Source organism: Pelophylax lessonae (assembly GCF_965119305.1).
Source record: "Pelophylax lessonae genome assembly, chromosome: 4".
In the NCBI taxonomy this organism is placed as follows: Eukaryota; Metazoa; Chordata; class Amphibia; order Anura; family Ranidae; genus Pelophylax; species Pelophylax lessonae.
This window is the reverse complement of record NC_138771.1, coordinates 210643970-210671183: the sequence shown is the minus strand read 5'-3', so window position 1 is coordinate 210671183 and position 27214 is coordinate 210643970. Positions and strand designations below refer to the sequence as shown.

General features: G+C 42.8%; 1 protein-coding gene and 1 long non-coding RNA gene across 2 annotated transcripts; both read right to left on the bottom strand.

Annotated features, from left to right (window-relative positions):
• Positions 1–814: 814 nt before the first annotated feature.
• ZBED4 (zinc finger BED-type containing 4) lies at positions 815–4228 on the bottom strand (the record flags this gene model as incomplete). The annotated part of the gene is made up of 1 exon (XM_082253536.1): positions 815–4228. The coding sequence occupies one exon, from the start codon at positions 4226–4228 to the stop codon at positions 815–817; it is 3414 nt and encodes a 1137-aa protein (XP_082109662.1).
• A 204-nt stretch (positions 4229–4432) lies between these two features.
• LOC309553522 lies at positions 4433–27004 on the bottom strand. The gene is made up of 3 exons (XR_014225176.1): positions 26824–27004; positions 10846–10917; positions 4433–4444 (listed from the first exon to the last, which is right to left on the bottom strand). It is a non-coding gene; the product is annotated as an uncharacterized lncRNA (long non-coding RNA).
• Between the last annotated feature and the right edge of the window lie 210 nt (positions 27005–27214).

Genomic DNA, 27214 nt, shown 5'->3' with positions numbered 1-27214 from the left:
TTGCAAGACTGAATTTGCATTTTATCCAGTGGCACAGCTTCTGAAGTATTTTACAAATTAAAACACTTTAATATTAAATAAGACATTACCAACATAAGGTCTACAGTAGAACAGTACTGGAAGTCTTTTTTGAATGCAGGCAGTTGTACACATTTTTGTTCCACATTCTGGCTGTTTTCAGACAAAATGAATACACTGGAGACTATACTGACAGAAAGCAGTAAACATTTTCCATTTCAAATACAAACCAATTGGGCTGATGTAATGTAGTCCAGGCAACAAACTCAGACAGTGAATTTTATAAAAACTTTTGAGGCAACAAAAACGCAATTGGTTACTAAAGACTACATTAAAACGAGCACCTATGATGAATTTTTAACCTGATATTTAAAAACACAGAAGTACAAAAACCACTATCAAAAGCATAATGACTAAAATACAGTACCTTTCCATTTTGTACATAAAAAATTTAAGTAAAACTACAGAATAAAACTGTGTACATCTTTTCCCCCATCCTATAACAAAAATTCATTTTACATACATATTTACAAAATATAACTAAAACAAAATTTTATAACCAAGTCTTAATTTCTAAGGTGTTTAAAAATGTACAAGATCTGGCTGCCTGAAAAACCAAGTAAGGCACATGTAGACAATATTTAAAGCGAAACATTGTAACGCAAAAAACTAGTCACTTATTCAGTGTCATACATGGCCCCAATAGGAGCAAGTTAAACAAAATGTACAAAATACAGTTAAAGTCGGTAGAGGAACAAGGTTTTTTTTTTTTTTTTCACCTGACAAGTCAATCATTTCAATACTGAAAGTATATTAAAGGGAGATTAACCTTTAAAAAGATTAGTTGCTCAAAATGTTCCATCATTAATCTAGTTTGGTTAAAACTTCCACTGTCATTTGAGGTGTTAAAAAGCTTCTCTGAAGGAACAATGCTAGGTGGACAACCAAGAAATCTGACTGCCAGCTTAGAAAGAACTGGCCATGAGGATTTCTTCAAATTCCAGTAAGTGAGTGGATCACAGTTATGCTCAAGGACTTCTTCTTCCAAGTATGCCAACACAATATCTTCAGGCAATTTTTCTTTTAAATTCTTGGACTTCTTAATGTTGGCCATAAGTGACCAAATATTGTCCTCTTTATGGTTAGGAGAATGTTTGTTACACCCGTTAAGAACAGGAGCATCATCTGAGGTAGAATTAAGTATTTCCAGTTCCCTGATTAATCCTAGTTTGTACTCCTCGGCTTCCTCCTCAGCAAATAAGGATGCTTTATACCGAGGGTCTAAAAGTGTTGCAAATACATATCTTGGATCATGAAGTGTGGAGGACAAGCGACAAACCATAGCCTCCTTAAGTGATTTCAGCATTGTGTCTATCCCCATTGTCTCCTCGAACAACATTTCAATCTTTCGGTTAAGTATGTGAATCATTGGAATTACCTGACTTAAAGTTGCTGTGTGCATGCTCATTTCTTTACTGGCAGCTTCAAAGGGTTTTAGTGCATGACAGACAGACTGCATAACCTCCCATTGGTCACAGCTTATCAATTCCCGGAAGTTGCATTCGATTGACATCTCATCAATTGCCCTTTTTTGTTCAATTAACCGTTCCAACATATGAAATGAAGTATTCCATTTTGACGGTACATCTTGAATCAGTGGATGCGGAGGTAATCCATACTCTTTTTGGAGTTCTACTAACTTCTCCTTTGCTCTTGTTGATCTGTGAACACGTTCGCAAATTTTTCTTGCAATGCTAAGCAGATTTTGAACCATTCTTTGACTCTTAATGGCTTCATTTACAATAAGATCAACAGTGTGCCCAAAGCATTCAACACTTGACCGATCATTTTCATTTAAGGTTTTCCCTATGCTATGATTATCAGTAACGGTGATTCCTATCTGAAGCCCAAATGAGGTAATCCATGCCTCCCACAAGTATTCTAGATGTTTTTGAACACTGACACCATTATAGTCACAGTCAATCTGGGAAACATGCAGAAGTGCAGAACAGTGGTAGTCTTCATTGTGTGGCTTAAAAGAGGAATCAAAGGTAACCCAGTGAGCAGTAAGTGTTAGGTATTCCCGTGTCTGACTGCTCATCCAGATCCCTGCTGTAAAATGTATCACGCCACTCTCAGCTTCTTTTAAGTGGGACACAATTATTTGTTTCACATTTTCATACATATCCGGAATAGCTGTCCTAGAAAAGTAAGATGGGGATGGCAATGAATATTGAGGTTGAAGGTATTCAAGAAGTCTGTTGAAACCAACATTATCCACAAATGAGTATGGTTGAAGATCAAGTGCAATCATTTCAGCTACAAGACTTGTGATTTTTTTGGCAACAGGATGAGAGTCACTAAATTTATCATTGGTTTCATCAAAAGAGGACACTGATAAAGCAGAAGTTACTGGCAGATGTATGTCAGCAGATGGCGAGGTTTCTGAAACACCATTGGTTTGTAACACATTGCTGTGAAATCTCTGCAAGTGCCGCAAGAGACAACTGGTGCCTAAATTGGTTGGTTTCTTCCCTCTGCTTATTGTGCGTCCACAGTGCATACATATTACTTTTGTTGAATCTGCAGAACAAATTGAAAAATGATTCCACAGTTTTGAGGTCTTCTTACTATTTGAAGGAAAAATAACCTGATTATCATGAACTGCAACAGTTGACAAATCTGTCATTTTTGAGGAGGAGCATTCTGCAGATGCTAATGTAGCATATGGAGAATTAGCTAGACTGACGTCAAAACTTTTTTGGTTTAAAACAATTTCCGGGTGCCGCCTATAAAGATGTCTCATTAAACAGCTAGTTCCGAAATCTCCATTCTTACCTCTGCTAATCATGCAGTTACAATACCTACACACAGCTTTCAAATTATCATTTGGGGATAAGGTAAAGTGAAGCCAAACTTCAGATTTTAACCTTTTCATAGTTTTTTTGTTTTGCTGAACAAGGACAGGTGCATCATATCCCGATGAGCCATGACACTGCTTTGTTTTTCCAGGAGAACCTAAAGCTTCACCCACACTGTCTGAAGAATGCATCACTGGGGTTCCATCATCAATAATTAAGTCACCATTAGAAGAACCGCACTGCAAATCTTCTGATACCCTATCAGGAGATGGAGGTACAGAAACCAAGTCTTTTCCCATTTTCCCTGGAGATGCTGCAGCAGAAACAACTTCATCTGCAGGTAAAATAGATGGCAAGAGAGTAGGAGGAACAGAATAAGGAGGTGGCAAACTTGTGCCTCCACTATTTTCTTGCAAAACAATTGAACGATGAGCCCGCCACATATGCCTTATTAAGCAACTTGTGCCCAAATCTTTTCCATTCTTACCCCTGCTAAATTCGTTCATGCAGTGGATGCAAACTGCTTTTGAGTTATCCAGTGGAGACAAATAAAAGTGTTTCCAAACAGCAGATCTTCTTCTAGAGCCAGAGGAATTTTTTGGATTTGAAATCGGTTTCTCCGTTATATTCTCTGCACTTTCATCAGACTGGCTGTTTGGTAGAGCTGAGGGGGAAGCAGACACATCTTCCCTACCATTTTTTTCAGATATTGACAAGTCTGAAGAAATTTCATCTGAAGAAATAACTGATGAAGGCTCATCCACAACCTTTTCTGGAGATACCTTTGTTGCAATTTTCCTCATTTTTGTAGGTGTGATACTAGTGTCCACAACATCTGGAGGCTGCAGAGGTAGAACTAATGTGGGAGAAGAATATGAGATACCTGATGAATTTCCATTTTCAGAGGTAAGTACTCTAGGGTGTGCCCTTCTTACATGTCTCATGAGACAACTTGTACTAAGGTCTTTTTCATTTTTGCCCCGACTAAATTCTTTCATACAGTACATGCATATAGCTTTGGTACTGTCTCGTGGAGAAATGAAAAAATGGTTCCAAGCTGGGGACTTTTTTCGATTGCTGATATTTTTATTTGTAAGTATGCTTTGTGTGACCGCTTCCATCGCCGCATCATAGAGGGTTGTAGTATACTGTGAAAACAGAATTCCATAATCGTCCTCGTTTTCAGTAGATAAAGCTTGTGAGGTATCAGGGCAATGTTGTTCCTTGTCTTCTTGTTCATCACCACTTTCACCTTGTTTTATTTCACTTGCTTCTGTTTTTATTTGTACATGGCTGATCTCAGCATGCATTTCATCATCTTGTTCAACTTTTATGGTGCTGGTTTCCATTTTGTTAAAGAAACTAATAAAACTTAAATCTGAAGACTGGTCATTGAAAAGACGGACTTCTCACTTCACATACACAGGGATTTTTCGTTTTGTCTTTCAATGTCATCAGAAGAGAGTCAATTTGGTCAACATGGACATTTCTTAAGTCAATGAGGGATTTACAAGATGGAGTTCCTTAAAATGAATAGTACTGCCGTCATCTAGAGCATTTCCAGGCTGGGGAAAGAAAAAAAAAATAAAAGTTAGCCTTGATTTCATCATAAAATGCATAAGCCCACCCAAAACGAATTTTTAAAGACCTGTGAATTAATAGAAAAAATAAATAAATAAAAACGATACAGAATATATCTAGATTACAACCTTCCCAAAATGCTGGTGCTTGACTATCTGACTTCAACACTGAGTCACTAAGCCAGAGCATCTATCCAGCTAGTGAAGTCAGAGCTCCTGATCTACATACTATTATTAGAAAGAGGTCAGAATGGGCAGCCTCTGTGTTCTTAAAATGTTTAAATGTGACCTTGTCAAGAGGTAAATAATATCTCAAACTATGTGAAATAAGCAAGTTTTGTACTTACCTGTGTGTGAAACACTGGAACTGCGCTCTTTGGGCCTATTTACACCTAGGTGTTGAGGTCACTGCAAGGTAACACGAATCTATCTATCTATCTATTAGGGATGCACCGAAATTTCGGCCACCGAAATTATCGGCCGAAAATGAGCCTATTTCGGCCGATAATGGGTTAACATTGCCGAAAATAATGGCCGCCGTGAGGAAGGAGGAGGGCGCAGCGCAGGGCAGGTTTTAAAAGTCCCGCCTCTGGCCGGCCGCCCGCCTCTCAATGACGTCCTACTACTAGATGTGTGCATGAATGGACATACCAGGCGGGAGGGCGAGGCGAGCAGCCGCTATAGATACTAGAACTATGTGATCCTTCCCTGTCAGCTCAGCGCACTGTGTGTGAATGAGAACAGAACTGACCTGACACCGGGCGGGGGGGAGCAGCCGCTAACTAACTATGTGAGCCTTCATCTCCGCTGACAGTGAAATGAAGGGCTCACATAGTTATAAGCGGCCGCTCACCCCGCCCCCCCCCCCGGTGTCAGGTCAGTTCTGTTCTCATTCACACATAGTCCGGCTGAGCTGACAGGGATGGATCACATAGTTATATCTATAGCGGCCGCTCGCCCCGCCCGGTGTCAGGTCAGTTCTCATTCACACAGTGCGCTGAGCTGACAGGGAAGGATCATATAGTTCTATCTATAGCGGCCGCTCGCCCCGCCCTCCTGCCTGGTATGCCACTTCATTCAACACAGATCGTAGTAGTGACATCACCGGGAGGCGGGCCGCCGGCCAGAGGCGGGACTTTTGAATGAAGGACACCCGAGGAGGTACACTGAGCCAGAGGGGGGGGGGGGGGGGGGAGGGTGTACTGCCGAGGGGGGACGCTGAGGCTGTGGGGGGGGGGGGGGAGCTGAGGCAGCTAACCAATGGTATTTGTATTATGAAGCATGAGGGGTTAATGTATTGTCACTCATCTATTAGTGACCGACCAGTGGCAGTTAATTAACCCCTTTGTGCTGCATTAGTGCAACCAGTGTCAGTGTTAATTAACACTGGTTGCACTGATACTGGTTGCACTAATGCAGCACAAAGGGGTTAATTAACTGGCACTGGTCGGTCACTAATGCATCAGTGACAATACATTAACCCCTCATGGTACATAATACTAATACCATTGGTAATTTAACCACTTGTCAACCCATCACAGTAAATATACTGTGACAGGGTGGTAGCGACAGGTGTACGTCGCTACCTGTTTTTGGTGTATGCCCCTCTTCTATCTATTTTTTTGGGGAAAAAGTCATTTTCGGTTTCGGCCAAGGGCATCCTGCATTTTCGGTTTCGGCCCAAAATTTTCATTTCGGTGCATCCCAAATATATATATATATATATATATATATATATATATATATATATATATATATATATATATATATATATATATATATATATATATATATATATATATTTGCAGTGCTATTTATGCTGAACGGCACTCCAATATACTAAGGCAATGCAGCTCTAAAGCACATGCATGACAGCACATCACAAAGCACAGTAAAACTACCTGTTGTGATGTGCTGTCAGAAAAAAATGCTGCATGAAGATTTCTTTTTTCGTTCTGGTGCATTGGTCACCTAATCAAAATAATTGGGCGGCCTTAAAATTTAACTAAGAGGCAAAACTTTTTTGGAGTGGAGAGGGATTAGAACACTTGTCAGTTTTTATTGCTGTCTGTGCCTCCTTTAACCACTTCTGGAGCAGAAGGTTTTACCCCCTTAATGACCAGGCCATTTTTTGCGATACGGCACTGCGTTACTTTAACTGACAATTGCGGGGTCGTGCGACACTGTACCCAAATAAAATGTATGTCCCCCCCCCACAAATAGAGCTCTTTGGTGGTATCACCTCTGCGATTTTTATTTTTTGCGCTATAAACAAAAAAACGAGCAACAATCTGAAAATAAATAAATTTCTGCTACAAAAACATCCCCTAAATAAGAGGAACACAGAATCCCTGTGTTCGACAGCGGTCTGCCTTGTTTACACCGGCAGACTGCCGTTCTGTCTCCATGGGGAGCGATCGTGGGTGCCTGGCGGACATGACAGCCACTGGACGTGCTGACTGGCTCCCCATGCGGCCAATTGGCGCGTGCCCCCACTAGCTATCCCGGGAAACGATGTACAGGTACGTTGTTTCGTGGGACAAAGCCGACCTGCTGCAGTATAAGTGTGGCGGCTGGTCGGCAAGTGGTGAAGGAGTTTCACCCCCTCTATTAGTACTGTTTACCATCACTGAAAGTGAAAAAAAAAAAAAAAATGAATAAATACAAAACTTCCAAATTTTGGTCGGTCCCTAGAAAAGTAATAGAGGGGAAATCTTCCAATGGAGACAAGTTCTGGTAGACCCCAAGGGATTCCCTTAACCACTTAATCCCCGGAGGATTTGGCTGCTATAGGGGGCCCTATTTTGAGATTCTGCACTACGTGACTTTAAAGGAAAATTGTGCGGTCGTGCAACGCTGTACCCAAATGAAATTGACGTCCTTTTTTCCCCACAGAGCTTTCTTTTGGTGGTATTTGATCACCTGTGCGATTTTTACTTTTTGCGCTACAAACAGAAAAAGAGCGACAATTTTGAAAAAACAATATTTTTCAAATTTTTTTATATGACATGAAATTCTCCAAAAAAAAAAAAAATGTAAAAATTAAAATTTTACATTTTAGGACAATTTGTTTTCTGCTACATATTTTTGGGAAAAAAAAACGCACTAAGCGTATTTTGATTGGTTTGCGCAAAAGTTATTGCGTTTACTAACTACGGGAAAGATTTATGTCATTTTTATTGTTTTTTTACTAGTAATGCCGGCGATCTGCGATTTTTTATGCAGGACTGCGACATTACGGCGGACAGATCGGACCCTTGACTGACATTTGACACTTTTGGGGGTGCCAGTGACATTACTACAGTAATCAGTGCTATCAATATGCACTGTTACTGTTAAAATGAAACTGGCAGGGAAGGGGTTAACTTTAGTGATCAAGGGGTTAAGTGTGTCCCTAGGGGCATGATTCTAACTGTCAAGGGGCGTGGCTTGTTAGATTATAACAGACATACGATCCTACATAGCAGGATCGCATAGCCTCGGTCATGATCTAAGGGAGAATGACAGACGGCTGTGTTTACATCAGCCGTCTGCCTTTCTCCCTCTCCTGCGGGAGATTGAGAGTGACCGGCTGACATCGGAGCCACCGATCACTCACGCGGGGATGTCAGTGAACGAGCATGGGCAGGAGTGCGCCTTCGGCAGCGCGCGCTCGCCCCCTAGAGGCTCGTGGGCGAGTGACATACCCCTACGTCACTTTGCCCAGGAAGGGCTGACCGCCGCCGTATATAGTCGTGCGGCGGTCGGCAAGTGGTTAATTTGTAGGTATTTCCTCACTTCCTGGTTTGACTATGGGACAGGAAGTGATAATAAATCTCCCCAATGGGACACAGATGGCAAAAATAATGACAGGGATTACAACTCCCCCTTACTGTATCCAAAATTAAAAAAGTATAAAAGTTTTCACTATAGTTCTACTCTAATGCAAGGCACGTTAATGTAAAGCACAACTGCAATGTGCAAATGGGCCTTGTGCATGGATATTATTTTACACTTCTAGGTGTGTGGTTTTCCCTAATATCCACATCACTACAGTCTCCAGCAGTAACTAGAGGGTTAGTAGGAGTAACCAGTGACCAAAACGAGAACACTATTTAAAACACAAGACTATTAGATAGTATTGGCACGTGTTAAATTGTGCAAGAGAGCAATGTTTTAACAAACTGGCCAGCACACAGGAACTTGCTTCTTTCCTCTAAAATATTGCTGTTTCAATATTTTTTCCCCAGCAGTGCTCATGGCTCCACCGATTTCATGCTGCATTCTTAGTAATCCAAAACAGGCAATTGCCCATCCAAGGGTAGGGATGTAATCATTTGCTGTAGTTCTCTAGGGTGGTTCGATTCCTCCCTCTTTTCCATCTGCTCCTTTATCAGGAACGGTTTTACAAAATGCAGCTGTCAAATAGGGGACAACATAAGGCAAGACTGAGAGGTATTACATTTTCGGTGCAGATACTCTCCCCTCATACAAATTTAAGAGTATGACGACATAGTGAGAGGAGGGTGTGGAAAGCCTATGACCCCTGTGCTGTGCAACCAGCAGTCAAGTGGTCAGAGAATCCCAGCACTTGAACAGCTGGAAAACCTTCTGGAAAAGACAGGTTTTGCTTCGTGGGAAGAAGAAAGAAGAGCAACCAGAAAATTTACTTTATTTTCTATGGGTAGCTTTTAAATGTATAAGGCCCACAATGGATTCCTTGCAGGAGTTTTTGCGGTGACAAGCCTATCCAACAAAGTATTACTAACCCCAGGACCCTGTATTTACTGCATCTGGTCTCCCATAGAACAGCAAGAGCCTCTCAGCAAGAGCCTCTCAGCAAGAGCCTCTCAGCAAGAGCCTCTCAGCAAGAGCCTCTCAGCAAGAGCCTCTCAGCAAGAGCCTCTCAGCAAGAAAGATAAACTGCTAAATACCTCTTCTCATCAACAGTTAGAGCAGTCTTGTGCCTTCTATCAGTGTCTGGTTAAAGCTTGTAGGAGAAGTTTTCATTCTCCCCTGATTGTCCTATGGGGCTGCAGGACCCCTGTCTGGATAGTGCTGATCACATGCACTCTCTCAAGGAGAGAAAAAAAAAAAAAAAAAAACTAGCAATACAGACCAAACCGAGCATGTGCAGCTTGCCCTCAAGGCTCTGTTCTATCAGGAGATTGATTGGGGACTGTGGGAGAAGGGAGGTTCAGAGGACAGGACCAAACAGCCTTTTTACACAATGCAGAGGATTAAACCCTTAGGTTCCACAGTGAGTATAACAAGCATGCTTTACCTTCATATACAGACTGATTTTACAGTTGTGGGTTTAGTAAGACTTGTGAGGCCAAGTGCTGATGTGTACAGTGAGACTTAATACAATTCTTGTACAACTTTACATGCGCCAAAAAGCTTTCTATTAGTGCAGTACAGGAGCTTGTGGGTAAAGAGATTGAAGTCTGGCACCAAAAGGTTACCATATTTGTGAAAATAAATCTAATTTCTCCAACTTGCTGCATGTTTTAGTCCTCACAAGACCCACAGAGTGCCAACTGGCATGCTCTGTACTCTACCCACAAAACCCACAACCTAAACATGACAAGGGGGAATAAATAAGGCAAACGGTTCCTATAACCTCTTCAAAGCCCAATTGAAGTCATATTGAAGAATATGCATTTATACAGCACAACATATAATTGTTAATTTTTACAACTTGCCTCCAATTTGCTAATATAGCAGAAGTGCAGCACAGCTAAATAGAATGCGAGATTGGCACAGAAAAGTGCTAACCGTTAAAAGCGACAGTACAAACCACCTACAGCACATTTGCAGGATTTCTTAGGAGTGAAACAAGATCTTTTAATATTTTATACACACCGTGAAACCAATCACAATGGTGTTTAAAGCCAAAGTTCAGGTAGGATCTTTATTGCAGTGTTACATTGGTCCACTTTGAGCCAAAGTATGCATATCTCATACCTCTGTGGGACAGAAGGCTACTGTGCAAGGAGACAATCGTAGTATTCTATGCTATTTAAAATGACAACTGTGCCAAGGAAGTGACCCACTGTAGTCAGGATGTGGTAGAGGAAGCTGATTGGCAAAGGACCCGGAAGATATCCGCAATCACTTTTGCAAGTATGCAAGATATCTAGATGTCAACTTTAAGAGAAATATTGTAAATGTTCTTATGAGTAAGGGTAACCAAAAATTAAAACAAATGAAATAAGGCATCAGCCATACATGGAACAGTTCAGCTATAGAGTAGTTATAAAAAAAAAAAACAGATAAAACACCACGCATTTCTAATTCTTGTAAGTTTGTCATCACTCATCAGTTACATTATCTGATTACAGAAAGTAATGCTCAACTACAAATTTTAGTCTATGTACATGCACAATAAGATGATCAACAGATACCTGAGGCAAACTTTTGCAAAGGCATATCTTCTAGCACCTTGAACACTTTTGTACGATGTCCAAATGCATCACCTAAGAGGGGAAAAAAAAAAAAAAAGTCAAACATTTATATAGTTACAGTATACTGGCTGATAATACACATTAAATTCTATAAAAGTATACTTGTTTAACCACTTCAGCACCAGAAGGATTACCCTTCATGACCAGGCCCTTTTTTGCGATACGGCACTGTTACTTTAACTGACAATTGCGTGGTCATGCGACGCTGTACACAAATAAAACTGAGCTACTTTTTTTCCCCACAAATAGAACTTACTTTTGGTGGCATTTGATAACCTCTGGGGTTTTTAATTTTGCACTTAAAACAAAAATCTAAAATTTCTTCAAAAATTTAGGCAAATATGTACTGTGCTACATGTTTTTTGGTAAAAAAAAAAAAAAAATTTAAACAAAAAATCCCAATAAGCGTATATTGATTGGTTTGCACAAAAGTGCAATTGTGGCGATCAGCAACTTCTAGCAGCACTGCGATATTGCGGCGGACAAAATCTGACATTAGTGACACTTTTTGGGGCCCAATGACAAATAGTGATCAGGGCTTAAAAAAAATGCACTGTCACTGTACTAATGGCACTGGCAGGGGAGGGGTTATCAGGGGCAATCAAAGGGTTAAACCTGTTCCCTGGGAGTGCTTACTGTGTAGAGGTGCCTAAACTGTGGGAAGACCGAGATCCATGTTCCAGATTAGTAGGAAAAATAAATCGAATTATACAAATTTTTTTTTTTTTTTTAAATGTGAACGATGACGTTACACCAAGTAAATCGATACCAAACATGTCACACTTTAAAATTGCATTTGCCTGCGCAATGGCGGCAAACTATGGTGCCCAAAATTCCCCATAGGCGACGCATTAAAAAACAACTTTACAGGTTACCAGTTTAAAGTGGCACAGGAGGTCTGGTGCTTGAACTCTTGCTCTCACTCAGACGTTCGCAACAATGCCTCACATGTGGTTTGATCGTTTACATATGCGTGCGGGAGTAACTCATGTCTTCACATTTGCGCTTAAGCATGGGGGCGCTTTTAGACCCCAAATCTCTCATCTGGCCCCCCATGAAGCTGATCAAACCGATATCGATCCGATCAGCTGCAACTCTGGCCGCAGGTGGCCAAACAAAGGGGGAGAACCTGGAAGTGACAAACTCGTTGCTCCCAGTTTCAAGAATCACAGAGAGGGGGGAACAATGTCCGTTCCTCTCTCTGTACCAGTCAGCCATAGCCACCAGCTGCATCGCTCCCAGCCTCCGCAATGGAACCTAGGAGAGATGGCGGGAAGATCACTTCTGCTTTGTAGAGAATTGCCAGCTGCAAACAATGATACCAGGATGATGCCTGTAGGTGCAAGTGTCATCCCCGGTATAACCACTGAAACCCAAGAACGTACAGGTACATCATTGGGTGGGAAGTGGTTAAAAAGGACACCTGATAATTCTACCTCGTTTGTGTGGTTACAATGCTTCGTCTAGGTCTCTCAAACACACTCCTGAGCTGTAAACCTGTCACAAGAGCTTTCTGGTCAAACAGCTACCATGCGCACAGGCATGTCTCTCCTTTGTCTCCATTAGGAAGTTGTTTGCTGGGGTGCATGTGGGAAGATGTAGAGAATAGCCACACACAGTGGGTATAGAAAAGAATCACCCCCTTTAAAAACAACCACTTTTTGTTGCTTACTTGCTTTGCAGTGAGAAATTTAGACAGCCAAAGTTTGTTTTTATCAAGCAGTATTTAAACAGTGCAACTTATAAGGCTCCGTTCACATGTAGGCGTTTTGGGGGGAGTTTTTCTGCTCTAGGATCAGCTCTCAAAACGCCCAACAAGACAAATCCTATTCATTTCAATGGCCCCTGTTCACATCTGAGCGTTTTGACACTGAGCAAAACGCCCAACACTCAAAAAAGTACATGAGCTTCTTTTTGGGCAGATTACAGGCGTTTTCCATTGGTCTCTATTCAATCTAAAAACGCCTGCACAAAAATCGCGGTAAAAATCGCAGTTAAAAACGTGCGAAAACGCTATGCTCAGGTGTGAATGTAGCCTAACATTCAAGTGAAATATATAGTGTCAACAGGTCAAGAAAAAAACAAACTATCACTGAGCTGGAAAAGGATCACCCACTCCTAAAAAAGGACCACCCCCTCCTAAAAATGACTAAACTCAATCAGGTGTAGCTACTCACCATCTCAATGGCAAACATAAACAGCTGTGGTCATTTTGATTTGTTCAGCAGGAAGAGCGCTTTCCTGGAGCATTTCAGTCCCTGGTGACAATACCGTGTGTGTGTTATCCTTCTAATCTCTAACATAAATGCAGATATCATGCACAGGAAGAGGAAAGCTGAACCAAGTTAAGGACTTCCTACAGCTCCACAGTGGCTGCAGAGGTCAGTGTGGGCTGGCTTTACAGTGTTTATTTACTGCTTGTTAGGCTCCGTTCACATGTAGGCGTTTTTGGGGAGTTTTTCTGCTCTAGGATCAGCTCTCAAAACGCCCAACAAGACAAATCCTATTCATTTCAATGGCCCCTGTTCACATCTGAGCGTTTTGACGCTGTGAGCAAAACGCCCAAAAAAGTACACGAGCTTCTTTTTTGGCAGATTACAGGCGTTTTCCATTGGTCTCTATTCAATCTAAAAACGCCTGCACAAAAAACACCTGTAAAAACGCCTGTAAGTCGTGGTAAAAAACTAGCGAAAACGCTACGCTCAGGTGTGAATGCAGCCTTAAGGTTATGTAAATATTTGAATTTATACAGCCTGGCCACAGTACTAAAGGCTGGGTTCACACCTGTACGGGTTCAGGCATCGTATCTGACTCGCAGGCAGTTTCACAGTGATTCGCAGAAAGCAATGTGGTGTCAATGTAAAGTTAATGACCCCCAACAAAAATCAGTTTGTAGAATGCAGTGCTAACTGTGAAATCGGATCACATGGGTCTGAGCACCCAATCGATAACCATTCCAGTGCAGACAAAAAAAAAAAAAAAAAAAAAGGGTCCTGCGCCATTTTGGTCCAAATGCAATGAGATTTCAGCCTTCGCATCGCACAGACATCACAGGTGATGTGCACAGCAACGCAGTGCGAATCGCATGATGACTGGCATCGCAGAAGTGTGAACACAGCCTAAAGCGGAACTAAACCTGGTTATACTATGCAACCGAGGTAGCTGCCAAGCTGTGTTGCTCATCAAACCAAGCAGTCCAAGTTAAAAATGCTGCAGTAAAAGCCCCATCCGGCTGTTCGGGTAAGCAGTTTGGGAGGCAGTAAAACTGCAGCTCAGCCTCTCATTTTTACCACCCCGACTGGTCATCTGAAATTTTTGAAAAAGTTGTACCCACTATTCCTGGTGTTTGTTTTCTATACGTTTACGTACTTGCTTACCTTCCCGAATCCAAGATAGGTTTGGCCCTCGACAACAGTCCCAGTTTCTCATTTGGCTCCCTGGGAAAATTAACTGCCCATACCTGGTCAAGAAATCCTATTGGACAGATGTTAGCTGAACAATGTCTGCATCTAAATCAGATGCAGGCACTGTTTGGGTATTCTGAAGACCTAGGGGACCATTCACTAGCACCGAAAAATAAAAAAAAGTGAGCACAAAGGTTGAGGAGTCAGTGCCTGAAAAATGTAGCAGGAATTGGTTGGTATGGGGTTTTTCCCTTGTCTCCATTTTTAATTACTCAACCTTTTAATTACTCAACCTGTAACAATTAGAAGTTGGAAGTGTAAAAATTCTGTAAAAGTATGCAGCATGAGAGGACTTTAGCTCAGTAAACACACTCCCCACCCCCATTCGGAGTTACTAATTCTGCAAAGCAAGGACAATGACCAAACCAAATATTTAGATATCTGTCAAGTCTCCGACCATCTTAAGTGACACGATAGAAGCCAGGTCTTATTCCCCCAAAACATTTTATGGCTCTCTGCTGACTTCCAAAGACAGAGGCACAGAATCCACATTCATAAAGCACAACATTGTGTTATAAATGGGTGGTTTTTTTAACCCCATTACTGCTGGGACATTTTGCCCACACATGAGGGAGCAGGGGGTGGGGCCTAGCTCCACTGAGCTTATAGATGCAGGCAGCAGAAATCTGGAGCAAGCCCATATGCAAGCAGCTTTCTATGGGGGCACTCACTGTAGCGGAAGAGTCAAGAGTGCCAGCGGGGGACCCCAGAAGAGAAGGATTAGGGTTGCTCTGTGCAAAACCACTGCACAAAGCAGCCAAGTAGGACAGGTTTGTCTTATTTTAATTTAAAAATATAAATAAAAACAGAAAAGTTATACAATCATTTTAACCTCTTAGGCCCCTTTCACACAGGCTTTCCAATCAGGTCATTTTTTTCCAGGCGGACCGGATCAGATGCTCCATGCATCCCTATGGGGCAGCAAATGTCAGCAGTGACATCTCTGCTGACACCCGCTGCTATCCAATCCTGTCTGAAATCCAGACGGATGGAAACCCCATCTTCCATTCATCTGGAGGATTGGCTGAAAACAGACAGGCGGTTCGTTTTCATCCGATCTCCCATAGAGGAGAGTGGGGATCTGACAGGTCAGCCTCTGCAAAGTAAGCGGAGACGACGGACCTGTCGTCCACCTGCTCAGCAAGGATCAGCAGAGCAATCCCCGCTGAGAAAAACGAAGTCCGCCGGGCAGAAAGCCTGTGTGAAAGGACCCTTAGACATATTGCATTTATGCTGTGAAATAGATGTCATACACAGGGTAATAGAAGCAATGTCTACTAAATCTGCTAGATTCAAATCAATGCCCTGATATCAAGTCCCACAATGTACCCAACTCAGTCTAATCAATGTAATAAATTTAGACCCAAAACGTGGAGTTTCCTCACAGCAACATCACAACATACTAAGCATTTCCTTTTTCTACTCTAGACTAACATCTACCTCCCTTACAGTCAAATCTACCCATATGGAAAAAATACCTAAACAATTCCTTTACCCTTAAACAATGGCAAAAAGCTCTAATCGCAACGCACAAACTATCACATTGTACCAATCACTGGGAGATGATGACAAAAATTACCAATAGATGGTACCTTACCCCCTATAGATTATCTAAAATGAGCTCTACTCTCTCCCCATTATGTTGGAGGGAATGTGGGAAGATTGGTACCCTACAGCACATCCTATGGGAATGCCCTTCTCTCATAAGTTTCTGGAGGTCAATATTCAGGTGCATAGCATCCACGACAGGAATCCTGTCCCCCCCCCCCCCCCCCCAAAACCAGAATTAGCACTACTAAACTTAAATATTGAGCTATACCCACTCCATTTTAGACTGATGGTTCTGCACCTCCTATTGGCCTCCAGAACTCCAATTCTACGCAAATGGAAAACCACTGAAGTCCCAAATCTTTCCGAAGTGATAGCCCTAGTGAATGACAACTATAAACAGGAAAAAGCCCTCTCCAATAATCTATCCTACCAAAAATCCCAAAAAGCTTGGTTGCCATGGCCCTACTTACCACCTGTAATTAAGAATTAAAAGTGTTAACAGCTGAGGCTTCAAATCGTTCCTCAAAGAGGAGAGGGAGGCACCCGCTGCCTCTGATCTGGTGTCATTGCTCCCTATGGGGTTCCAGCCTGGAGGCAGTGGTTGCTACCCCTTTCCTCTTCGTCAGAAATGTACTTGTATGATATATTGCTAAGACATTACTGTGATACATGTATACAATTCTTGTACCGCATTTGCTAATTTTCATATGCACTCTACAAGCTCACCATGGAAGATGTTCTGCTACCCTGTTTCTTATGTTACCTACATCACGTTGATGTTTTCTTGTCCTCATGTATGTTTTCCCTTTTTAAAATGCAAATAAAAATGTATTGATTGAAAAAAAAAAAAAAAATGTAATAAATCTAGAGTATATAATTCCATACAAATTTACTACATGCAAGTGTAAATTAGCATGCCTAATAAGAAAAAATCCAATCCTTTGATGTGGTGGCAGCATTAGTATTTTTAGGATTTTCTTTAATTTCACCTAGTGATCCAGCCATTACCACACTCCATTTTGGGGCGTCCTTTGCACAGCAGCATGGTCAAGTTGGGAAAAGAGGATGGTGTTAGATGCACAAGCAGATTTAGATGCACTTAACCAAGATAAACAAAGCTGAACTCCAGCTGACACCTTTAAAAGCAGTTACAAACTCTTTCTGGAATCACTTTCACATAAAATAAAAGCAGACCACTGTAAGCAATAGCAACCGTATTTAATGGTTTGTCGCAACACTTGTAGGGATCTCCAAGCTACAGCCCTCCAGCTGTTGTGGAACTACACATCCCATGAGGCATTGTAAAACTGACAGAGGCAGCAGAACTGCGCAGGGCTCTCAGTAGGATGGTAAAGTCCAGAGAGACATCGGCCCCTTGTGCCACCTGTAACAGCAATCCAGCAGATAATAATGCACTAGGATGGCTTTTACATAAAAGAATTTCCAGCTGAAGCTGTAGGCATCATCCCGGTATAACACTTTAAAGTGCTGATGTTTATTTAGGTATTGCAGTCCACAAGTAGCTAAAAGTTGAAAATGAGTTTATGGCCGGGCCCTCTCCCAGCGAAGTCAACTTTACATCTACCTGCATGATGTGAAGGGTTGGCGTTGCCCAATTACTTTTTATATTACTGGGTGGCTTTTTTGGTCCCCATGTTGGTTCATGAGATCACAGGCAAATGCAGCGGTCTATTTGGAGGCTGTCCTGAAGGGTTCGCTTATGCTGACCTTCCACACCCTACAAAGATGGCCATTGGGGTATGGGCCTCAGCTCTTAAATGCTTTTTGATACCCAGTCATTGGTCTCCATATCAGCCGCTATGGGGTAGTCCCTCCTTACTACATTTTAGACGGATCCTCAGCTTTGGGCCCAATTTGGAATTAGGATGCTCTGGGATATTATGCCTGCTGGTGCATTATCCTTCTGGGATCTTTCTATCTAGATGGATGTATTTCTGCTACTTTCAACTGCATCACGACACCTGGTCTCATTACTACCCCCCCCCCCCCCCTTTAGCAATAGATCCTATTGAGGACCTCCCTCTAGGCATAAATTGATTGAAACAAAACATTTTGCATAGGGTGCATTACACTCCCCTGGGACTGCACAGAATCTACCCTCAGAGGTCTTCTACTTGCTTGCGAGGTTTAAACAGCTATTGGCACATACTTTCACATGTTCTGGAGTTGCCCTAGGGCGATACAGTTTTAGACGGATGTCTGACCTCAACATTCTGCTTCAGCGATCTCTCCCAATCTCTCAAGGAGTTGGCATTACTGGGCATCCAGGATCATGTGCAAAGGCCTCCCTGTACCAAGTTGTTGGTCTCCTATTCATTGTTACTAAAAAGGAAAATCTTGTGAACAATGAAATGTACCCTCCCTCTCTGTGGCTATGTGGGAGAAATAGATTAATGCTGTACTGCCCATGTATAAACTGGCTTCTATCACAACAGAAATCGTACAATAGGATTTACCAGCCATGGACAGCCAAGTGATTCAGTTTTACTGCCTTCATATGTTGTCTTGACATGACTGCTAATTACTACCACCTAATTTGGGTTTCGTTCGTTTCCGGTCCTACTATTCTGGGCCTATTTTTTTTTTACCTTTGTTTGCCTATTCTTGGCTATACCATGAACATGACTTTTACTGTGATTATTTGAACCACCATGTCATTTGCATTTATTGAACCATGCCTATGCTCTCAAAGTTACAACCTGACTTTTTCTCTTCAAAAAAAGTATGGCCAAAGCTTTGGAGGCCAAACATCACTTTTGCTCTCCTATGACCTACAGTCAGCTTATAGCAGCCATTACTTGCTTTCAGCTGAGCGCTGGAGCAGAACAGAGCGTTCAACTGAGCAATCATGTGTTCACTTACTTCTCAGTCTCAGAGCCTATGTGGTAGAGCTGCAGCATCACACCAATGCTGCAGCATAAAAAAGGTTAGCAATTTTTTATAAACCCCATACTTTATAGATTACCAGCTGGAAAAAAAAAAAAAAAAAAAGGGGGGGTAGAGAAACAAAAATGTGGCCACCACATTTAGGGCAGACATAAACCTTCCTATCCTCCACAGCCAAGGAAGCTGCTATCGTAGCCTCTGATCCGCAGTTGCTATGCAGCCACACGTGATCCGCCATGACCCCCAGCTAACTGACGACTTGACAGTTTTAGTTAAGAGACAATATAAGCATACTACGGGTAGTAACCGCAACAGTTTAAAAGCGTGCCTTGACTTTAAAAGTGAAATTGCAAGATCAGTTTAGTTATTCGATTGCACTGTGCTGGAGCTTCGGCTCATGACATTGGGCCTAGGCCGCAGGATCTCATGGGAATGAGTGTGATGTCACCCCTAAGTACAGAAACCAAGTGTTAGGAAATGTCTTTTCTTCTTTTAAATAAAATATTTTATATGGGTTTATTGCAACATTGTGGCATTGGAAAGGGGGGGGGGTGTGCAAAGAAAATGAGTTGATCTTGCTTGTAGTGCAAGGACTTTTTCAGATGCAAACAAGACCTGATCTTTTCCCAATTTTCATACAGATTCAATGATTAAAACTAGTCACATACAGATGTCAAGTTCTATTTTATTCAGTTACATACCATGAAAAATTATCCAGCGACTCGACCAGCACCTCTTCATTTTTAAGCAGGCCTAATAATTCTAGAGCTAGCGTTTTCCAGCTAGTTCACAGATTCTGACAAAGTGCTGTAGTCCTTTGTTAAAGTGTTACTAAACCCAGGACCCTGCATTTACTATATCTGGTCTCCCATAGTACACAGAACATGGAAATGCAATTATTGTAGTAAATATAAACTGCTAAATACCTTTTCAGCAGTATATAGCAGTCTTGTGACTTCTATCTGTTCATGGTGAAGCTTGTAGGAGTTTTCATACTGCGCTGAGCTGTCATATGAGGCCGCAGGGCTCAGGACCCTGTCTGGACAGTGCTGATCACATGCACTCTCCCAGGTAAAAAAAAAAAAACAAAAACCTCTCTAGCAATACACACCAAACTGAGCATCAGGCTGACTCCAAAGGCTCTGTCTTTTCCAGACATGTTTTGGAGTCAGTGGAAGGAGGATCTGTGCATACAAGATCAAGCAGCCTTTTTACACAATGCAGAGGATTATTAACCCCTTAGGTTCCAAAATGAGTATGTAATAGTGATCAACCGATATCGTTTTTTTTATTGCTGATACGGAAATTTTAGTCATCACGTATCAATCGATATTTTTTTTTGATCGGGTCTTCGGCAGCTGTGCAGGCTGATTGCCCGGGTCTCCCGGTGGGACGGGAGACCCAGGCGAGCAGTGGAAAGCGGTGGGAGGGGGGGGGGCGTCCCTTCCCGCTCGTTGTGATGACAGCTGAGCGGCTTCTCAGCCACATCGGTTGTCATTACAACACAGCCGACCGTCGGCTATGGATGCCGGTACCGGGGTGATGCCTCTAGCTGCAGGCATCACTCGGTACAAGCGCATTCCCGAAATATCGGCAGTATCATTAACCTCAGGGGCCGATTCCGATATATCGGGGAAAGTGCATAACGACCCCAGATATATCGGCTTTGCCGATAATCGGTCGATCCCTAGTATAACATTTTAGGAACTTTTTCCCTACTATTTAACTACAAGGTGCCTTCACTCCAAGTGCTGCTGTTCTTATACAAGTATTATTTTGGCTACGCTTCCATTTGTGAAACCTGTCAAAAATCAACCATTACACCACCAAATCTATCCACACACTGAGAACTCTTGAGATGCATTGCACTCTTACTATTAAGGCTGGGTGTCTGGTGCGGTTGTGTTCACTGGTTCAGGTGCACATTTTTACCTGAAATCGCATCTGAACCAGACCCAAAATCGCATAGAACCCTTATTAAAAAGCGCCTTGGCGCCCTGCACGTGTGAACCGCCTCCATTGAAAGCCGTTCAGATTCATGTTGAGGATTGGATGCGGTTAAAAATGCATCCAATTCGCATACATGTGAACTGAGCCTAAATGTTTAGCAGACCAGATAGAAAATCCGCATGTGTCACAAGCACATTTGCACATATATTTGGTCACTGTACAAACATTACTATTTTCCCAAAATAATTCAAAGATTGACCCAGAATTTAAAGACACTTGTGTGGCCAATCCCTAAAGTTAAAGTCAAGTGCATGCTTCCCAGGAGTGTTGGATGCCTAGTCCCCTGCTGTGGCTCCATCTGCCAGCAACTATGTCATTAGCGTTGGGGTCAGCATACGGAAATAATGAACCAACAGGGGGACCAAGCATCTGACATTGCTGGAAGTGTCAGATGCCAAGAGTATTTAACCACCACAGCTCCAAAACACAGCTAAAAATGACAGTGCCAGCGGCAGGCCCGGCAAGTATCATACCTCTTCAGGCTGCACTTTAAGTCTATCTAGAAGAGTGGCTTTAAAGAGACTCTCGTCACCAAACTAATTTTTTTATCACCTGGACTTGAAGTCATTTGAAGGATCAGCTTGGATGAGGACAACCCTGGACAGGCAAGTGTCCTTACATTAAAGTATATGAAGCTGCTGACTTTATTTTTCTGGGGGAGACTAGAGCTCCTCTAAGATATCTTATTGTTTATGGCCAGCTAAAGGATAAACTCGGGTAAGGAGCTCAGATTTAAACTGCTTTTACTAAACTCTTCCACTGTTGCAGCAAGGTTTTTTTTTCCCCGTTGCCAGGTCATTTCAAAAGTAATTGGATGTATGTAATGTATTTTATGCATGTTTAGCTGTAAAAGAGAAAAATTAAAAACTCCCATGTGTAGACACCCAAAACGTCTAAGGCTTCTGCTGGGCACTGTCACCTTTGATGTGATGTAAGCAGTCCCAGAGCTGCCACTCAGGTGACATCCTAGACTTCTAGTATTCCCCTTCAGCCATCCATTCACACCTGAGTATTTGGTTACACATTTTGGTGCATTTCCTTACACGCGACAATTCTCAACAGCAACAACCTCATCTCTACTGTGGCTGTTCAGATCTATAAGCTCAGAAAAGGTATGAGTATTGCTGGAGCTGTGTAGTAAGATACACCTAAACAACTCATTTCCTCGGTTCTCTCTCAAAACACGAGTTTACATACACTTGCAAAATCAATAGCAAAAAAAAACGCATACAAAAAAAAAAAAAGAAAATCAAAGCAACACAAAAAAAATGTGAATGGGGGGGGGGGGGGGGCTCAATGGTCACTGGCATGAATATAAAAGATCTAGGGAAGGGAGGAGCTGGGCAAGCACAGAGAATAATTAGACACTCCTAGAAGAATGTCCCAAGTGGGGTAAACACTAAGAAAATCAGACGAACGATCGGCTGGTTTTCCTCAATGTTTCACAGCAAGTCGAAACCAAGAATTGAAATAATGTATGAAAATTCTCAGGAAATGGTGTTTTTGTTATTTCTGACCCATGCAGTCTTTCGGATCGGATATTTCATGTACAAAAATTGTTCATTCTGTTCATTTACGAGAAAAAATTGGGAGTTTGTCCTTTTGGAAGTGGAAATCTGTTTGCAAAGTCTGAATCGGATGTCAAAAGTGGTGTACATAATATATGAAAATTGAACGGTCGTGCCTTGTACAGAATTTTTCTTCCCATTTTCCCATAGTAAAGTACAGGGCTTTAGAGACAAAAGTATGCCAATAACTTGGAGGGAGCAGGCTGTGCAAGGGAAGACTGTAGGCAGCCCCATACACTTTTTTCATTCAACCAGTAGGTTAGAAAAAAAAAAATTAAAATCTGATTCCCCTATCCACACAGTGTGAATAGGCAAATCTGCCTGCAGTACCATTGTGTTCTGACAGTGAGGAGCCTAATACAAAGATCAGGACAGCCATCTATAGCCTGCAGCACTGAACAACCGGTTGTACAGAAGCTGAATCTACCACATTTCAATCTACACATGGCTGCCTTTAGTTCAGAGACATGTTACATATCAATAAATAGGGAACAATAATGTATACAAGTCTAAGGCTCGTTCACACAATTCCCATTGCAGCCCTAAAGCATAAACAATGCAAAATGCCTTGCTATTGATGCCATCAGCTCACACCACAGCGTTGTGGTGTGCTCTGAAAGAAAAAAAAAAAAAAAGGGCTAGCTCAAACTATAACATTGGTAAGTGAACAAAACTTTATGAAATGTCACTTTATACACCTCATGGGGATCTTGGTCCAAGAGAAGCTCACCTCTATTCTGATTGACAAGCACACCCATTTCCTAAAGGGCTGGGAACCATGGGTGGCCTATAATGACAACAGGAACCAGGACCGTTCCTTACCCTCCACATGAAGACACTGATGTGATTCTCTACCATGGACCTTCAGTTGAAACCTGCAGGATTCCACTCTACACCAATTCCCCCCCATCCCTTTATCAGTTGATTTTTGGTTTTGGACCTTTATAAGCCCCCCTCCTCTGCTTGCCTGTACAGAAAACCTGAACCACCCCTCAGGCTTTAGGTGACTCCGATCATGCATATCCATGTGCTTGATCACTTTTTTGTACTATCATGCACTTGTCCTAGATGTGACTGTTACACTGGTGGTTGTTGTTGCACTGCTCATCAGCCTTGGTAATTGTATGCCTGTCGGCCCAATCCCCATTTCTCCTTGTCCTTTATAGCCTCATTCATTGGCACCTGTTACCTTTGACACCATTGTCTTGAGGTTCGCTTGCACCTTTGCAATTTTCAAACAAAGTTGGAAACAAAAAAGTAAACATAAGCGTTGACCCTGCCAATGCACACTTGCGTGCATGTGATCAGCACAGCTGTCTTATGTGAAAGAGCCTTAAGCTAGTCATACATTATACAATTTCCTTGTACTGTTTTCCTCTAGATTTACCAAAACCATATAACATGAGGTCAAATTTAAACACGTTCAATTTATATGTAATCAGGCAGGCCCTAGCACTACATAGTTTAACAGCTTCTCGACCGCCCTAGGCATATATACTGTGGCAGGGTGGCCTTCAGCACGAAACCACATACCTGTACATCATTTTATTTCCTGGATCTGGGGCGTGCACAGCTGGCAACCAGCTCCCGCTGTGATTGGACACAGCGAGAGCCAAGCAGCAGTTCCGGCGGGACCTGCCGATCATTCCCGAGGCAGACAAAACGGCGGTCTGCCTACGTAAACAAGGCAGATCACTATTCTGTGACTGAAGACCGATCTTGTATTTCTGCTATGGTTTATTATATACACACATCCTGAAAGAACTAGTGTTATTTTCAGGGAGGGCTGCAATAAAAGCTCTACCCTGAAATTATACCCTAGGGTAGTGTATGAAAAATCTCAGCATGCACTTTATTAGTGTTTTTGTAATCTAATAGTGTGAAATACCTTCCTTACATCGCCATTCAGCTGATTGCCCGCTCTGCCTTTCTCCTCTCATAGATGTCAGAGGGGGGATATCATCCCCTCCCCCTCTGCAGTGTACACAGAAGCACCGGGTATTAGATTAGAATTGTGGGAAATACCGTCGGTACATCGCCGCTCAGTGCTTCCGTGACCCCCCAGCTGTCAGTGGGGGAGAAGAGAAAGACAGCAGAGCGGCAAATCAGCTGAGCCTGGAGCGGCAATGTAACAAAGGTATTTCACACTACTCTAATACCCGGCGCTTCTGTGAACACTGCAGAGGAGAGGGGCTGAGAACCCCCCCCCCCCCGACAGCTATCGGTAGAGGAGAAAGACAGGAGAGAGCGGGAGATTAGCCGAGCACAGCGCGGCGACATAACGAAGGTATTTCACACTATTCTAATACCCGACGCTTCTGTGACCACTGCAGAGGAGAGGGGCTGAGAACCCCCCGACAGCTACCGGTATGAGAGGAGAAAGACAGGAGAGAGCGGGAGATTAGCCGAGCACAGAGCGGCGATATAACGAAGGTATTTCACACTATTCTATTACAAAAACACACATTGGACAGTATATAAAAACACTGATAAAGTGGATTCTAGGATTTTATATACGTTAAACTAGGTTCACACGATTCCTGGCAGGCAGGGAAAACAGCACATTACAGTTAAGACCTACCCCGAAAATAAGCTCTGTGTCTTTCGGTGCCAAAATAAATATAAGACCCAATCTTATTTCCGGGGGAAACACGATTTTATTTATATTACACAAACCTATCTCATACACCGCAATGTATCTATCCGTAGGTGGAACGCACGCCTACCTCTGGCGGGGCTGAGCTACCTGGCTCCCTGTGATTAATGCGATAGCCTACACGGAAGAGTCCTATAGGACTATTTTATTGTATAAAGTTTTTAGCCCTGTTGGGACTTTTTTTTATACAAAGACTACCTTACAATATTACACGAAGTAGATGTTTCTCTCCGTTTTTTTTATATACATCTTTCATGCAAAACCATCCCTGAAACTCGGATCCCTTGAGGCAAAGGAAACATCGCAAGATATGCCATTCTGTTCATAGCAACCAAACAAGCCCGTTTTGATCCTATTGCTGTAAGGTAAGGAGTATCACCATCCAATGAGGGGGAATTCTTAGTGCCGGTTTACACTAGTACGACTTGGTCAGCCTGACAAGTCGCGCACCGTCGCGGTCCATTGTGTGGTACAGGAACGGTTCTAATAGGAGCGACACAAGTTGCTCCGACTTAGAAAAAGGTTCCTGTACTACTTCGGGGCGACCTGGAGCGACTTGCATAGACATTCATTTTATGAAGTCTGTGCATTTCGCGCCAAAGTCGCGGTGCACGCGACTTCACAGGTCGCCCCCGAAGTCGTACAGCTTCAGTGTGCACCGGCACTTACAATCATTAAATGCACTGGGTGGCACCTGGCTCCCTCCATGGTTAGGATACACACTGTTATGAAAGGACACAGAGGGGGTTCTCGCCTTTGTGGGGTTGTTTTTCTCTTCCTATCATTCACCTGGACTTCCTGTATTAGATTCCTTATGCACTATAGAAGGGTATGGTGTTGCACAGATCATTTTATTTGCTGTTTCCTATATAGGATGTAGGCTGGTGGTACACTGTACATATAAGCAGGCGCTGTTATCTGCTCGGAACATATCTGGTAGAGTTTTTCCATATCCCATAGTTTGTAGATGCTATAACTTTTGCGAAAACCAATCAATATATGCTTATTGGGATTTTTTTTTACCAAAAATATGTAGCAGAATAGATATTGATGAAGAAATTAGAATTTTTACATGTTTTTATTGAATATGTTTTATTATAACAGAACGGAAAAATATATTTGTTTTCAAAATTGGTCGGTCTTTTTTGGTTTATTGCGCAAAACAAAAACCGCAGAGGTGATCAAACACCACCAAAAGAAAGCTGGAGGAAAAAAACATCTTATTTGTGCGCGACCGCGCAATTGTCAGTTAAAGTAACGCAAAATATAGCCTGGTCATAAAGGGAGGGTAAACCTTCCGGTGCTGAAGAGGTTAAAGTAAATGGAATAAGAACATTGTATAAAGTATGGCCAGCTTTACCCACAAGCATTGCTAATTAGTGACCGGTTCTCTAGCAGGTTCCAAACTCAGAAAAAGTCCCTAGACAGGACTATGTACATTAGATAAGTAGAGGAGTATAGGGAAGGCTCCCATGGCTGGGATCTCAGTTACCCACACACACCATTGTGAATCATTGATGGAACACAACACAGCTGTGTCTGTCCCTCGGGGGGTGAAGAGGTGACACAGCGCACCCCCTCCCCCTGTATTCAGCCATAGTATCTCCCAGAGCCATGTGGTAGAGGAGTCGGGGAGAAGACACACAAGGGAAATGGGTGTATTGGAGGTCAGTGTGTGTGGCCAGGCCTTCCTCATACAGGAACTCGGGGCTCAGAGGTGGCCGCACTTGTCCCACACACAGCACCGTCCCCTCACACTCACCTGGCACCTATGGGCCGCCGCAGCCACCCGCTCAGCGCTCAATGTTCACAGCTCGGAAACTCGTCTCTCCGTCCCCCATTCATTACTTTAATGCTTTGTCTCCCTCCCGTTCCCGCGACGCTCCGTCCGACGGCGAGATGAAGACGAGAGGCGGGGCGCAGCCTGCGTGCGGCTACGTCAACAAGTCAAAGGTTCTCAAAATGGCCGCTTCCTCCAAGGCGAGGGGGGCGGGCGCGTCGTAGCTTGTAGGGCGCGAGTGCGCGCGGCGGAGACTGCTTAGGGCACAAGAGATGGAGCAACGAGCCCCGCCTCGCGCCCCTCTGACACAAAATAGAAATGACGTCATTAGAGGAGGCGGAGTTTTCTTACTACTCTCTACTCACCGTGTCGC